This window comes from Natrix helvetica, assembly GCF_964273705.1.
Source record: "Natrix helvetica genome assembly, chromosome: 1".
NCBI lineage: Eukaryota > Metazoa > Chordata > Lepidosauria > Squamata > Natricidae > Natrix > Natrix helvetica.
Window position 1 is genome coordinate 334,715,761 of NC_138548.1, and position 16,731 is coordinate 334,732,491.

The window sequence follows — 16,731 nt, forward strand, 5'->3', positions numbered from 1 at the left end:
GACAGTGCCGAGGGGCGACGCCTAGGAGTAGAGCCTTCTCTGTAGCGGGCCCAGCCCTGTGGAATGACCTCCCTCCGGATATTAGGACTACCTCTGACCTCCGCTCCTTCCGTGTAAAGCTCAAGACCCACCTATTCCAAGTAGCTGGCCTGGCTCAACCATGATCTTACTATATCGCTCCTGATGGGTTTTTATTTTTTGTAATTTATTCATTTATTTAGGGGATTTTAATATTGTGATTTTAATTGTTTTTATCCATCAGCCCACCTCCTCCTTGTACACGTCTATTATATGTATGTTTTGTCCATATTTGTATTTCTATGTGTTTTATTGTACGCCGCCCCGAGTCCTTCGGGAGAGGGTGCGGCTAAGAAATAAATATTATTATTATTATTATTCTTACAGGCGATTAGGCAGCTGCAGGGTGAAAGAGGCTGCTAATTATCACAGTGGCAGAGAAATCCCTGGGGGGGGAGGGGTAGCTTCATGTCTCTGATTGCCAGTGGGAGGCTGTGAAATTCTTCCCAGTCTGGGTCCTGCAGAAACTACAGTCTTTGGTCTCAACCAGCAGAGCTAGAATCAGAGGGCCTTTGCAAAGACAACAAGCACAGCTGTTCTCCAGAAAGTTTCTCTCTCTTTGATCAACCCTTTGAAATTAATGTGCATTGTTTCAAAAAGTTGTTTGATGGGCTGTAGGTTAGTAACCATGACCCCCTTTTCTGCCCCCTTAGTATTTGTCCCCTCCTAAATTTCAGTTTTGCTAAATTTCAGTTTTCATTCATCCCAAATTTCCCACTATTCAGCTTAAGAGGCCAGTTTGATTTAGTGATTAAAGGCAACAGGCTAGAGAACAGAAAACCGTTAGGCGTGAAAGTCAGAACATATTTTCAGCTTTTCTTTTTCTTTCTTTCTTTCTTTCTTTCTTTCTTTCTTTCTTTCTTTCTTTCTTTCTTTCTTCCTTCTTTCTTTCTTCTCTTTCATTCTTTCCTTCCTCCCCCCCCCTCGGCTGAACCCACCTCATATATGACATATATATATAATAACTACATTAAGCGGGGGATCTCGCGTTCCGAGGGAAAGAGAGAGGCGTCCCCTTACCTTCCCCGCTTTTTTTGCAGGATTTCAAGAGCTGCTCCCCGCTCCTCTCCCCAAAAGCCTCCCGATTGAGATACCCATCCTTTATCCGCCTTCTCCTCCGATTTCTTTGCTAAATCGCTCTAGGTTAAGCCAGAATGGGAAGAGCCAAAGCAAGAAAAGGAAAGAAAAAACCGCGCCACGCCACGGCGAGGCGGGGCGGGGCGGGCGGGAGCAGGTGAGGTAAGGGCAAATACCTCTCGAGGGTGGGGGCTTCATTTTCGCAAACAGTCATGTGCGGCGCCAGCGCGCGCGGAGAGGAGGGAGGAAAAGGAGGAGGCAGCACTGAGCTTGCGCAGTCAGGGGTGGGCCGTTCTGCTTATTGCTGCCGCTGCTGCTGCTGCTGCACCGACCGAGCGCTCTCGGTGCCGCTGCAGTTGGTTCAGCACCTTGGAGAGCTCCTCAGCGCTGCGGCTTTATTCCCCTTGCAAGGAATTGCTATAAGGAGGAAAGGAGCTAGAGGGAAGGATAAGGCGCGGCAGAGCCCCTTCGGTTCTCCCCACAGAAAGAGAGAGTGTGTGAGCGAGTGAGTGAGTGAGAGAGAAAGAGAGAGCTGGAGGGACCGAACCGGCCTCCCTGGATGAAGAGTAAGCTGGCGGGCAGCAGCCTTTGATCTCGCTCTCTTTCTCTCCCTAGCAGCGGAGCCCGCCTGGGGAGGCAAGAGTTAAAGTCATAAACCCACGTAAGCTTGGGGAAGACGGCGGCGGTGCGTTCTCCGCCGTCCGCTGCCTCCGCTGCTCTTCGTTGAAGGCTCCTTTCTCCCACCCACCCCCACCCCCCTCGATCCGCTGGTGATCTTCTCCCTCCTTTAGCTGCGATTGCGAAAGCAGGCAGGAGGAGCCGGGGAGGCATTGAAGGAAGGGCGCCAGAGCAATCCGTCCGGGCTTTTGTGCCGCTGCTCCGGTCGTCTCGTTCGCACCCGCCGAGTGCGGGCACTAGTCTGCGGCCAACATGCTGGATCCGTCGTCCAGTGAGGAAGAATCCGATGAGATCGTGGAAGAGGAGAGCAGCAAGGAAGTGCTGGCCCCAGCCGCCTCGGGTGCTCGGCTTTCTCCCAGCCGGACCAGCGAGAGCTCTGGGGGCGGCGGTGGCGGGAGTAGCGGCGGGTTGCAACCCAGCAGCCGCAGCGGGAGCAGCGTCCGGCCTTCCAGCCCGAGCCCCTCGGTGGTGAGCGAGAAGGAGAAGGAAGAGCTGGAAAGGCTGCAAAAGGAGGAAGAAGAGAGGAAGAAGAAGCTGCAGCTTTATGTCTTCGTCATGAGGTGCATCGCCTACCCGTTCAATGCCAAGCAGCCCACCGATATGGCACGGAGGCAACAAAAGGTAAAGTCTTGCTAAGGGGAACAATAGAGGTAGGCAGGTCGGTTGAGGAAACCAGACCTGTCCAGAGAAATAACTGGGGAAGGTCCGAGGCATCTGGGTATGGAGAAGCACTACCTGGCACACATCAGAATTCAGAGTCAGGACAAGGAAGTGAGCACCGCCAAAAGTTTCTCCAAACAGACTGTGTCCAGGGCCCTTTCCTTTGTAAATTTTCCTGCGGGTTAAGGGGCAGTGTTGAAGGGGGTTTGGCAACCAGACAGTTTATGTAGAGCTGTGAGATCATCGTTCTTTGCAAGATCCTCTGGAGGAAGGTTGTTAGCTGTCCCCAAAGCTCAAGGGAAAAGCAACTTGTGTTTGGTGTGTGTGAGGGGGGGGAGAGGAGGGAGGGATGGGGGGAGAGAGACAGACAGACACGCGTGGAAAGAGAGAGAGAGTGAGAGAGAGAGAGAGAGAGTCTGACACCTCTGTGAGATCTTTCTCACTGGGAGTTAAAAACATCTCAAACATTTGCTGGAACTCCCAAATCCGTCCCCTGGGTAGCAGCTGTTCTCTGGCTGAGAGTAGGGCCGATGCTCTTGCCAAGTCAAGGTCTGAAAGCAGCTCTCCTGGTTCAGGTCCATCGGCCTGTCCACGGAGATGGAACTTGAGCAAAGGCTGGGTGGCGTCTGCAGCAGGAGAATGCAGCAAGAGCCGAGGAAGCTGGAAGGACATCAGGGGGACACAAGGCCTCGCGCGTCCATGGAGTCATAGTACTTTCTGGGAGAGGCAGAGAGTAAGCAGGAACCCTGAGAGTTGGGGAGGGAGTGCAAAACAAATCCTCAGCAGGATCAAGAAGTCCAAGCTTTACTGCATGGGCAGCATTCATGTCAGCAAGAGGTCAGATGACCTACTGCCTTTCTTGGCTGCTTTTCCCCTTGTGCCCTTACATAACTGCAGCTAATGCTAAGAGGGAGTTGGCATTTTGTTCCAATCTCCGTATGCCAGAGGAGAGGAAAAGCAATGAGTTAGAGGGAGGTGTACATCTTGAGCTTGAGACTTGTCCTTTGTCCTCTGCCATTCCCAAAGAGTTCCTCATGTCTTTCTCAGGATTTTCTTGGGAGAAATGGCCAATCCATTGCTCTCCTGGAAGGTTATACCTATATACTCACCTGCTGTGCTCATGCCATGGAGAGAACCAATTATTTCTGGGATGTTTCTGTGTCCTTGCTGAAGATGCTCTAGCCATAACACTTCTTGCTGCAGTATTTGATCTCTAACAATAGTGGAACATGTTTCACATTAGTTCACTTCACTTCTTCTCCTCCCCTCCCTTTGAAAGCAGCCTGCACAGATGGGTCCTGCAAAATTCTATGACCAGGGACAGCGATGCCTGCAGAGTTAAGTCTTGTGATCTTGATGGCTCATAGTAGTAAACATACAGTACAAATACACTAAATTTAAACAACACCAAAGAAGCTGCAAAAACTAGAACAATCCAAAAGGGGAATGTAAAGGTTCATGTATTTGATGCTTCATTGCTATCCATTCTTTCTGGGAAATATACTTAAAATATCTGTATTTAATTCTATATTCGGTGGGACGGGTATTTTCTACTGAACAGTTGGTATATTGAAAATAAAAAGTGATTTCATATTAGCTTTTTGTTTGGTATGTCCTAGAAACAAAGCAAAAATTAATGCTGATTTTTACATTTGAAATCAGACTTAGATAAGGAAAAAAAATGTAAGTGATTTTTCCCAAGGTCAGCTAATGAATTTGTGGCATATTTTTTCCCTAGGATGTCTTACTGTCGAACTCAAAGTAACATTCCAGTTAATATCAAATAGTTAGTATTTGTGGCCATTAAGTCTCACTGAGTGAAATGGGATTTTTATGGGGAAGAAGTACACAAACGATTATGACTTTTATAGGGAAAGTCTGGGATATAAGGGAAACTTTCCACTGATATATTGCAAAGCCATCTTTCAGAGAAGAATTTTCCACTATGTAATTAGACCAAGGTATGAACTGTTACATTAAGATGCTGGGACAATGATTGTTTACATCCTTTCAAATTTTTATCAAAATAAATGAGATAATGTTGTTTTTAAAGAAAAATAGCAAATTCTTCTGTCGTCTGTCCCAATCTTTGCCTTGTAAACAGCCATAGACACGCAAACATTGGATTTATATTCTGGTACCAACATAAGTGTTTGCAGGGCAGAAAGCTGAGTAATCTACTGCTTAGCCTGCAAAGCATGTTTGTGCTCATGTGTATTTTTCTGAATGAATAACAGCTTCCTGTTAGGTTATACAGAAATGCTCTTCTCCAATCATAATGCTTAACATGACTGATGGGATGCACGGAAAGGAAATTACTAGCAAACCCGTGTCTTAACATGGAGAAAACTAATTCAGAATTAAAGAGAGAGGCACTCAGGTGGACTCTGGCACAGGCAGAGTCACTTTTTGTGGCTGTTTTGTGAAATGGGTGACTCTATAAGAGAGAGGGAGGGGAGAGAGAGAGGGAGAACTGATAGATGATAGATGGTAGGTAGGTAGGTAGGTAGGTAGGTAGGTACTGTAGGAAAGTAGGTAGGTAGGTACTGTAGGTAGGTAGGTAGGTAGGTAGGTAGGTAGGTAGGTAGGTAGGTACAGTAGGTAGGTAGGTAGGTAGGTAGGTACGGTAGGTAGGTAGGCAGGCAGGCAGGCAGGCAAGCAGGCAGGCAGGCAGGCAGGCAGACTGACTGACTGACTGATTTAATTTGACAACCAATGAAAAGGTCACCTGTCAGTTTTACAGGAATATTTGAGGAAATGAATTTGGTCCAGGAGAATCAGGAAATTCTTTAGCCAACTATGGGACTTACTCATCAGACATTCATTCAATCTAATTCACATGGCGATAAGATGAAGAAAAAAATGGCGACTCACAAGAGCACCACTTTGAGATCCTGAGGAAAGACAGGATATGAATGTGACAAAAATAACATCATCCGTGACCGATCAATTTGAATGAGTGTTTTTGCCAAACAAACCCAGCAAACGTAGTTATGACTGCCTCTTCCCATATTCCTATTTTCCAGTCAAAATGAATCTCTGATGCATTTGGGGTTTCTTTGTAATTATTGCCCTACCAAACACAAAAAGATCACATTTAAATTCAATTACTCTTTGAAAGTCTAATTCTGAGGAATTGTAGATTAGTTTCATTTCTGACAATGACCTTTCTATACCAAAATGACTCTAGGACATATTGATGAGGATGACATTCATTCAGCTCTGTCATGCCACAAAGCTATTATTAGTCCATTCAAGCATAAGGAAGTAGGAAAGCGTATCAGGTCAACACAGTTTGAAGATTTTGATGTGGACAGAAAGCCAGATTCTTACATATGTTTCTTAGCTGTGTGTCATACCCTGATAATAATACCAATTAAATTTTATTTCCTTGTCTTGGAACTCCTGCATTGTGCAATAACATGTTATGGGCAAAGTTATATGTTCACCATTTGTATATTCTTCGTCTTGGTTAGGGAAAAATTAAATGTGGAACATTCATTAGGTTTTGCAAAATAATAATAATGTGGTGATAAACAAAATGGATCAGAAAATTTGGCCTCCATATTTTGGAAGACTTTGATTCAAAGGTCTGATAAGCCATGATCATTGATTGGCCTTGACTTGCAATCTGTAAAGTCGAATGTTACCCGTTGTGTTGGGCTGCTGTAAGAAGGAGGAGGGGAAAATGCTATATCTACCATGTACGTTGTGTAACTGAACAACAGTCATGTTCAACAAGAGTCAATCAGGTTATGGTGAAATGAGAACTAGCATTGTCAGAAGCAAAGAGCCCAGGAAACCTGACCAGGGAAGGAAAAAAGTAATGTTGAACAACATGAATATACTGTATGTACCCTTGTACTGAATCAAAACAACACTAATAAAATTCATTTCTCAAAGTACTGTCTAATCTAGCTAATAGTAGTTCTTCAGGGTTTTTCAGATATTTTTCCCTTCAGGTCAAATATTGGGATTCTTTTAACTAGAAAAATGAGAGATTGACTTTAGGATATTGCATGCAAGAGGCATATGTGCATGACTTATTTATAAAACCATAAAATAAGGGTTACAGTTTGAATTTGATTCTGCATTTCCTTTAGAGTACAAGAGCAAAAATAGAGCATTTATCTGTACCCCTTCAACATAGCCACATTTTCCCCCTGGAATCAGAAGCCACTAGCCAAATGTGGGGGGGGGGGGAGATGCAGCTGCTTTAATAGGTTTCAGGCAGCTACTATGTTCATGCATTTACAAGGCTACTTTTCAATCCAAAAACAGTGCCGATCTTTCTTACTGACAAATTAAAAAGTGAAATGAGTTCACTTTGTGGTTTTCCCATGGTGTACCCAGTGTTACATTTCTTTTATACCAATCAATCGAAGTTTGGACAAGCTGAGTGGTATTTTTTTTAAGATATTTTAATAGGGATTGTGATGAGAGCTCATGTTATGTTTCAAACAGATTGATTTTAGAAATATATTTGCTACAGTAAAATGACTCATTTGTTCCAGATCCACTTGGAACTGTTGACAGAGATTTTAGTATTCTGAGACAGAGTCTTGGCTTTGTTTTATTCAGGTTTTTCTCTCTCCTACACATAGCTTTCTTCTCTTTTCTTCCCCACCCAAATTAAACAGTCTCTCCCAAGGAAGGCAGTTTTTGACACATGATTTTGGCACACAATTGCTAAGCAGCAGTTACACTGTTGTGCTTATTGATTAGGGACATGCCACCAAATAGTACAATTTAACTTCTTGTCTCCTTCAGGCAGACAAGAATTACGGTCCTTTGCATCAGTTGCTGGTTTCTTAATTTATCATGTACTTGCTAAATTCATGTTCTAACTCTCCCAATAAGTAGCACTGTATTGCTAGCAGCCGTACAGTACTGATAAAATACAACATGTTAATGAAACATTGGAGAAAATAAATTTAAAGACATTTACACCTGTATAAAACCTGCTTGTTTTTTGTTTAAAGACATCTTAAAACAAACAGCTTGTTGGAATAAAACAATGTCTTCCTCCGGGCAAAAGAACAACGAAGAGAAGAGAGGGAAAATACAGAATTAGAGAGCAACCACCAAGAAGGTCCTTTTTTGGTGTTTCTGCAAAATGTGACTCAACAGATGGTGGGACCAAAAGAAGAGTTTAAATTATTGGGGAGGTTAACCCTGAACAGACCTCTGCCTTCAAAAAAACCCACCCCCACATGATGCACCAAGACAGGGGTGTCAACTCACATTGTCACAGCAGTGTCACGTCACATATCAGGACTTTTTTCCCCTTTGCTAAACTGGGCATTGCCGTGGCCAGCGCATGATGCATCCGACCTGTGGGCTGCAAGTTTGATAGCCCTGCTCTAAGATGTGCAATATCCTTTAAGTCATGGCCATAATCATAATCAAGAGCCACAGTGCCGCAGTGGTTAGAGTGTAGTACTGCAGTCTACTTCTGCTGACTGCCGGCTGCCTGTAGTTTGGCAGTTCAAATCTTACCAGGCTCAAGGTTGATTCAGCCTTCCAACCTTCCAAGGTGGGTAAAATGAGGACCCAGATTGTTGGGGGCAATTATGTTGGCTCTGTAAACGGTTAGAGGGGGCTGTAAAGCACTGTGAAGCAGTATATAAGTCTGAGTGCTGTTGCTATTTCACCTCCAAAGATTATGGGCAAGTGCAAGGAACGATATGATAGATTGAAATGGCTTTATGTTAGGAATCACAGTTCCTGATGAATTAACTCAAGTAGTTTTCAGTCAAAAATGTAAACTGAATAAAGATACTCTCCAATAGCAAAACACTACAGAGTTTGTTTGAGAAGCATAACAACTAAGTGGGAAAACAACTTTCATATAATTTAACCAGGGGTTTTTCTACAGATGTCCAGCTACAGTAGGGCTACATTCTCTGTCTGAATTGCTAAGCTTAACTCTGGCTGGAGGCAGCACTTGGAATTTCCTCTAAATCAGAGCTAAAGATGCTTCTTGGATGGGAAGCAAAACATCATCAAAGGGAAAAAAAACCCAGAAAGTCCAGTTGCCTCTTGAAAAAGTACCGTTGAGTCCTCTGAATCCCATGGAATGCCATTATGGATTGTCATCATCACTCCCCCGACTGACATTCTTGCTAGATCTTTCAGCAAAAAAAAAAAAAAATGGAATTTTCTCAAGATTTGAAATTTGTAAGAGTAGACTGAATTTTCATGGATAATAAAACTTTATTCTCATAGTCTGCTTTAAAAAAAAAACCATCATAATGAATTGTCAATTTCGTTCTGCAATATTGATTTCTGAAATGTTTTACTTCATCAGCTCAGCATGATCAGAGTTTATTTATTTATTTACCATACTTCTTTGTATCCTGCCCTTTATTTGTTTTGCAAATTATTCAAGGCGGCATATATTTTCCCACACATTTTCCTCTTCCTATTTCCCCCCACAACCCTGTGAATATGGGTTGGAATGAGAGAGAAAATGATGGTCCAAAATCCTCCAGCTGGCTTTCATGGCTAAAATGTGACTTGAACGGACAATCTCCCACTTACAGAGAGTCCTCGACTTATGACCAAAATTTAACCCAACATTTCTGTAGTTAGTGAGATATTTTTAAAGTAAGGTTTGTCCCATTTTATGGTCTTTCTTGCCACAGTTGTTAAGTGAATCACTGCAGTGGATAAGTTAATAACCCAGTAAGTGAATCTGGCTTTCCCAATGTCTTTGCTTGTGAGAAGGTCGCAAAAGATGATGACATGATCTTGGTACACAGCAATGGTCATAAATATGAACCAGTTGCCAAGCATCTGAATTTTGATCACATGATCTTGAGAATGCTGCTAAGGTCGTAACTGTGGAAAACGGACATATGTCACATTTTTCAGTCCCGTTGTACCTTTGAATGGTCACTAAGCAAACAGTTGTAACTTGTAACTAGGCTACCTGTACTAGCTAGTTACTAGACCAAACTGGCTCTTTCATATGACAACCTTCCTTTCTCCACCATTGAATGATACATGAGTCATTTATAGAATACCCATAAGTAACCCTTGACTTTCCAGGTGTTTTTGACACTACCCTTTCCATGTTCCAGTGGTGGGATTCAGCTGGTTTGCACCAATTCGGATGAATCAGGATTGTTAAATCCCCCCCCCCCCCCTATCAAAAATGGATCCTGGGTGCTTCACTGCAATAGAGAAACAGGCAATGGAGTAACTGGTATGAGGGAAGAAGAATGCCACTTTCCCTCTTTCTTCTCCCTGTTCCTCCTTCCCTCATGCCGGCTGTTCTGTTGCCTGTTTGTCCATTGCAACGCAGTGCCCAGGATCCACTTTGATAGCAGGAGGGGTTGTAATTTAACAACCGGTTCGCCCAGGGTCAGGTTGGCTGTCATGGGGTGTGTGGCCCAGCCTGACCCTGGGCAAACCAGCTGTTAAAATATTTGAATCCCACCATTGTCCCTATTCATCGATTTACAACAGGGCTGTCAAACTCACGGCCCACAGGCCAGATGCAACACACCCTGGCCATGCCCGCACCTTGTTTAGCAAAGGAGATAAGATATATCACATGACACTGCTGTGACAACGTGAGTTTGACACCCCTTGTCCACATGTTGTAGAGTCCCTATCTTCTAACAAAAAGTTGTATTAGGAGTGAATAGAGGCTGATGTTGCAGATGATACACATATTCCAGGAAAATAACACATATTCTCCAAAGAATCCTTCCATATGGAGTGAGTGGGCTAATAAGATGCAATGTAGGTAAATGATATAAGCAACTTTTATGCTTTCTGGGAGTCCTATATTTTATGAGCTCTTGGAAACCTCAGATTAAATCATTCCTGAAATGTGGAAGCTGAACTAGATGGACCTTAATTTGGTTCTACAAAAACATTCTTAGGTACCAACGGGCCATCTTTATAAAGTCCCATTCTATTTTGTGATCATATAAAATCCTTTGCTCTCCAACTATAAGATGTTATGTGAACAAAAGGTAAAATACTAGCAGTGCAATAATGTAATTACATGCACTTTGTATAAATGCTGACAGCAAATATTAAAGGATTGTGGAAATGTTAGCGATTACCACTTACATCAGCTTTGTAATATTCATAATTTATCCTTTAAAAATAGGGAAAAGCTATTTCTTTAATGGACTTGCTTTTGAAGTATGCATATTTCTGATCCGCTGAGAATGTTTTCTGACTAGAAGGAGGATAATCCACTCTAAAATATGTAACGGGGAAGATTGGTTATAGATGCAGAAACTTTACTAATGTGCACAATTGTCTTGAGCCTTCAAAGAGAAAACACAGCAGCCAGCAAGGGGATTGCAGGCTGTTGAAATAACCTATCGCTAAAGATTTTCATAGCCATCCTAATTGTCATAATCATTAAAGCACTTAAACTCTACACTCATCACTAATGCATTTCAAAAGGGATTTACTTAAATAAAAATATAAATAGGCTACAGGGGGGGGGGGGAATCAGAGAGCATAGGAAGAAGTACAGTAATGCACCAAAGCAAATTGTAACAACAACTGGTAATGGTTTGGTTCCTGAAATCTACTGTAGTTTCTTCTCTGGGTTAATAAAAGCTGTAGATTTAAGGACTGTTTGCAAACTGACCAGGTCTCTTCAGAGTTAATGCTGTGGGTTTTTGGTTTTTTTTAAAATCCAGAATTGGATGTTGAAAGCATGGAGTTAACTGAACTATTTAATTAATTGGGAGACACAGAGGTGCAACCTCCTTCTCAAACGGCTCATTCAGCTGCTAGTGATGATCTGCTTCATTGCAATATTGGGGGATGAATTTCCTCCAAGATAAAACAGCTTCAAGGTATCTTGGATGTGGCTCTGCCTCTCTCTTCCACCCCCACCCACCCCCACCCACCCCCACTCTCTCTCAATCTCCCCTTTCCAACCAGTCCCAACACAAAGAGAGAGAGAGAGGGAGAGACAGGGAGGGAGGGAGGGAGGGGAAGGGAGAGGGTCAGGGAGAGAGAGGCAGGGAGAGAGAAGGGGGAAGGAAAGAGAAGGGAGAGAGAGAAAGAGGGAGGGAGAGAAAGTGGAAGGGAGAAAGAGGGAAAGAGAGAGGAAAAGAGAGGGGGGAGGGAGAGACGGAGGGCGAGAGAGGAGAAAGAGAGAACATTTTCTATAATTTATGGCTTGATTCACTTAAAATGTTTTGCTCTGAAGGCTTCCCCTGCCTATTTCGCAGAGTCGTGGGATCAGAATTGCAGAATTGTCTAGGACCGTGATGGCGAACCTATGGCACATGTGCCCAAAGTGGCACGCGGAGCCATGTCGCCTGGCACGTGTGGCGTTGCCCGTTCCTCTTCGGGGTTTCTGGTGCGCACGTGCACGCAACGGTCAGCTAGCCTTTATGCATGCAACAGTGCCAGAAACCAGAAGAACTAGTCTTCCATTTTCCGGCATGAGCATGCACACCGGCCAGATGATCGGCATGTGTGCATGCATGGCAGTAACCAGTAACCATGCATCTACACGCCAGAAACCAGAAGTTCATTTTCTGATGCGCACATGCCCCCTGGACCGAAAGGTTCACCATCACTGGTCTAGGATGTGGACAGTAAATGAACTAACCTGTTTCTATTTCTTTCTTCTTCTTTTTTTGCTGGAGAGTGGATTGCTGGTCAAATGGTCCACCCCTGTTTGGTTTCATACTCATAGTTGCTGCTGGGGGCTGTTGACTGCGACACATAAAGACAGACAACTTTTCTTAGGTGGGATCATTTCTTCATATTTAAAACCTCACCTTATTATCTAGAACAGGGGTGTCCAACTTGATTTCATTGAGGGACGCATCAGGGTTATGTTTGACCTGGGGGCCCAGGGAGGTATGTCTATGGGGGCATGGCCAGCTCGCGCAGCCTCCCCAATGTCTGTTTTTGGTGGCAGAGAGCTACAGGAAGCCATTGCAGCCCAAAACCAAGCCTGGGTTGGCTGTGCGGCCGCCTCCCCAAGCTCCGTTTTCACTGACAAAGGGCTGCAAGAAGTCATCATGGCCGAAACTGGAGCCCGGTCATAAGTATGAACCAGTTGCTAAGCTTCTGAATTTTGATCACATGTTCATGAGGATGCTACAAAGGTTGCAAGTGTGAAAAACGGCCATAACTCACCTTATTCAGGGCCATTGTAAATTGAACGGTTACTAAATGAACTGCTGTAAGTCGAGCACTACCTCTACTCCTATTCTAGTAACTCAGGGCATTCAAAATAGATTCTTTGGTTCCTTGACTGGAAATAACAACGATGTATGCTGAGTGTCTTTAATAATGGATCAGCTGTTCATTTATTTCTAGTTGAAGACTGAAGGGAACATTTTAAATATATAATAATAATAATAATAATAATAATAATAATAATAATAATAATAATAATAATAATAATAATAATAATAATAATTTTATTTGATTAGCCGCAACCCTCTCCCGAAGGACTCGGGGCGGCGTACAATCAAAGCAAATAAAATACAGATAAAGACAACATACATACATAAGAAACAAAGACATATACATGTGCATGGAGGAGGTAGATTAATAAGTGAAGACAATTAAAAAACACAATTTAAAATCCCATTAAATAAAATTACCAATTAAAAAACCCGTCAGGAGCGTTATGAAGTTATGGTTGAGCCAGGCCAGCTATTTGGAATAGGTGGGTCTTGAGCTTTATACGGAAGGAACGGAGGTCAGTGGTTGTCCTAATATCCGGAGGGAGGTCATTCCACAGGGCTGGGCCCGCCACAGAGAAGGCTCTGCTCCTAGGCGCCGCCCCTCGGCACTGTCTGGTGGACGGCACCTGGAGAAGTCCCTCTCTGTGCGAGCGGATGGGTCGTAGGGATGTATGGGGCAGAATACGATCCCGCAGGTAACTAGGTCCTGAGCCATGGAGCGCTTTAAAGATCGTAATCAAGACCTTGAAATGCACCCGATAGACCACAGGAAGCCAGTGCAGCTCGCGCAGGAGTGGTGTCACATGGGAGTACCTAGTACTCCCCATAATCACCCGTGCGGCCGCATTCTGGACCAACTGCAGTCTCCAAGTGCATTTCAAGGGAAGCCCCATGTAGAGAGCGTTGCAGTAGTCCAGGCGAGACGTCACCAGCGCATGAGTGACTGTGCGTAGGGCGTCCCGGTCCAATAGGGGGTGCAATTGGCGCACCAGGCGAACCTGGTGGAACGCCCCCCTGGCCACGGCTGTCACATGGTCATCCATGGACAGCCTGGCATCCAGGAGGACGCCCAAATTGCGCGCCTGCTCCACGGGGGCGAGTTGAATGCCCCCAATGGCCAGAGAAGGAATTAACTGGTTGAACCGGGGGGCCGGAACCCACAGCCACTCCGTCTTGGAAGGGTTGAGCTTGAGTCGGTTGTCATCCATCCAGACCCGTACGGCTTCCACACACCGGGACATCATTTCGACGGCCTCGTTGGGGTGGTTCGGGGTGGAAATGTACAGCTGAGTATCATCAGCGTACAGATGATATCCCACCCCGAAACCACGGATGATCTCGCCCAGCGGCTTCATGTATGTGTTGAACAGGAGTGGCGAGAGGACCGACCCCTGCGGCACCCCACAAGTAAGGGGGCTTAGGGTCGACCTCTGCTCCCCTGCCAACACACGTTGCGTCCGGCCAGAAAGGTAGGAGCCGAACCACCGCAAGACGGTGCCCCGGACCCCCAACCCCTCCAGTCGGTGCAACAGGATACCATGGTCGATGGTATCAAAAGCCGCCGAGAGGTCTAATAGGACCAGGATAGAGGAACAACCCCTATCTCTGGCCCTCCAGAAATCATCAACCAACGCGACCAAGGCCGTCTCTGTGCTGTGCCCGGGGCGAAAGCCGGACTGGCGCGGGTCTAGATAATCATTCTCCTCCAGATGTCGTGGGAACTGAGAAGCCACCACACTCTCTACAACCTTCGCCAGAAAGGGAAGGTTGGAGACAGGACGATAATTGGCCAGCTCCGTAGGGTCCAGGGAAGGCTTCTTGAGCAAGGGTCTCACCACCGCCTCTTTCAAGGCGGCCGGAAGAGACCCCTCACCCAACGAAGCGTTCACTAGGCCCAGGAGCCAGTCGCGTGTGACCTCCCAGGATGCCAGTACAAGCCAGGAGGGACACGGGTCCAGTAAACATGTGGTAGGTCGCAGTCGTCCACGCAATCTGTCCAAATCCTCGATGACAAGCAAGTCAAACTCCTCCCAGAAAGGTTTCTCAAGACTCGCCATGGACGTCTCGACTGGGCCACTGAATGGGACCCAATCCTTCCGGATTTGAGCGACTTTATCCTGCAGATATTTCCCAAATTCCTCTGCCCTACCCTGTAAAGGGGCCTCCCGCGGCCTCTGAAACAAGAGGGAGCGGGACACCCGAAACAGGGCGGCAGGGCGGTTCTCTGCGGATGCAATGAGAGCGGCGCAATATTGGCGTTTGGCCGTTCTCAATGCCACAAGGTACGTCCTTAAATGGGCTCGTACTTGTGCTCGGTCAAATTCGGATCGGGAGGATCTCCAACGACTCTCTAGGCATCTCTTGCGGCGCTTCATCACCCTTAGCTCCTCGGTGAACCAAGGAGCCAGGGTGGATCGTTGCCGCCGGAGAGGCTGCAAAGGCGCCGCCCGGTTCAAGGCCCCGGTAGTCGCATTGTTCCACGCGGCCACCAGGTCCTCTACCCGAGGGCGGGTCAAGGCTGCAGGAGGTGGCCCAAGCTCCGTCTGGAACCTGTCTGGTTCCATCAAGCGCCTGGGGCGGAACCATCTAGTGCATATTAAATATGCACTAATCCTCATTTATTGACAAGGTCTGCAATTAAAATCATATTTTGGAACGAGTGATCGAGCAATGCCACAGTTTGAGGGACCACTATCAGCAGAGCTCTTCAAGGAAATTGGAAAGGAGGGGAACAGTTCATATCTTGGCAGTGGTCTGTTCCTACTGGTTCAGACGGGAATCGGCAGCGTCCCAGGCCTGCCACGCCCCCAAACCAGTTCTCCTGGCGGCACCTACAGCAGCGCCATCTTGATTCCTAGTTGTATTTGTATTTAGTTGCAATTCTAGTTGTATGGCACATCAAGTGCATGTGCCTAGTGGGTCCCTAAGCAAACCAACAGTGGTCTCTGCCGGAACCCACCCCTGTATCTTGGGGGTGTCATCTCTCTCCATGTGATATAAAGTAATGTCTTAACCAGCTTTAGGATGCCCTCAGTGTCATTTGGTAAAACTACAAGACTTCAAGGAAATCTGAGTTGGGTTTGACATTACTATTCAGAGCGTAAAACTTCTTCCCTGTTTTTTGAAAGATAAAAGTTGAGTCATTCCCGCCACCCCCCACCCCACCCCACTCCCCACCAGATGAGGTCGGAACCATTCAGTCAAAGTGGATGATTAGTCAGAACTTGTAGGCAAGAAGTTAGATTGCTTTAGGGAAGATGTTAGCAGTGGCATCAGGAAATTATGTTATGCCAACACAATATAAAGGAGAGCAGGTTTCACATGGCAAGAAGCAGATTTTCCTCGTAATCAGTTGTGAGAAATAGGGTGTCTAGAGGAATTGGCAAAAAATAATTCACAAATGGTATTCAGGCAGTATTGCCTGGATTACTTTTGTTGGTTTTCTTTCTGGGATTTAAATACATATGCAACATTTCATTAAAATAAATAAAAATCTAGACAAAGTTAGTGATGCCTCTAGTGATGTATCATTTTAAACCAGAGCCAATTTCATGCAGCTCTCTCATGTTGAATGAAAGTGTGCTAAGCATGAAATGCCATGTTGGAGATAGACAAAGTGAACATATTCCAGCTGTTCCTTTTACAGTGACCCGGCTTAATTTAACTGCACTTTAAATATTTACCCTTCTCCATCTTGAGAAAGCAACTAACAAAAATGGGGAATGCAAGTAAATTACCTTCCAGCCCAAGTTTCTGGTGAATTGTTTTAGTATGACTGTGTTGTGGGTTAGCAGTTCATCATTTATCATGAATTATTGTCTTAGAGATGTAATCAATAACACAATTGCACTGTAAACACTTCTTTGGGCTCTTCTTTTATCCATGGAACAGACACCTCTCTCTCTCTCTCTCTCTCTCTCTCTCTCCCTCCCTCCCTCCCTCCCTCCCTCTCTCTCTCTCTCTCTCTCTCTCTCTCTCAGAAGATTATTTATAGCTCTAGTCCACATACTGCATATCTGCATTGCATTCGTAAGCTTCTCCTATC

At 45.2% G+C, this 16,731-nt stretch overlaps 1 protein-coding gene across 7 annotated transcripts in view; it reads left to right on the forward strand.

Annotated features, from left to right (window-relative positions):
- The first annotated feature begins 1,606 nt into the window (after positions 1–1,606).
- The window catches only part of CADPS (calcium dependent secretion activator), a 492,613-nt gene continuing 477,488 nt past the window's right edge, over positions 1,607–16,731 (forward strand). For 5 of the 7 annotated variants that reach the window (XM_081935641.1, XM_081935642.1, XM_081935643.1 and 2 more), the window contains exon 1: positions 1,608–2,454. In XM_081935641.1, coding sequence (XP_081791767.1) covers positions 2,086–2,454 — 369 coding nt within the window. In that variant the 5' untranslated portion in view covers positions 1,608–2,085. Of the gene's footprint in view, positions 2,455–16,731 lie in introns of all 7 variants that reach the window. The other 2 variants (XM_081935645.1, XM_081935646.1) reach the window with 1 other exon arrangement.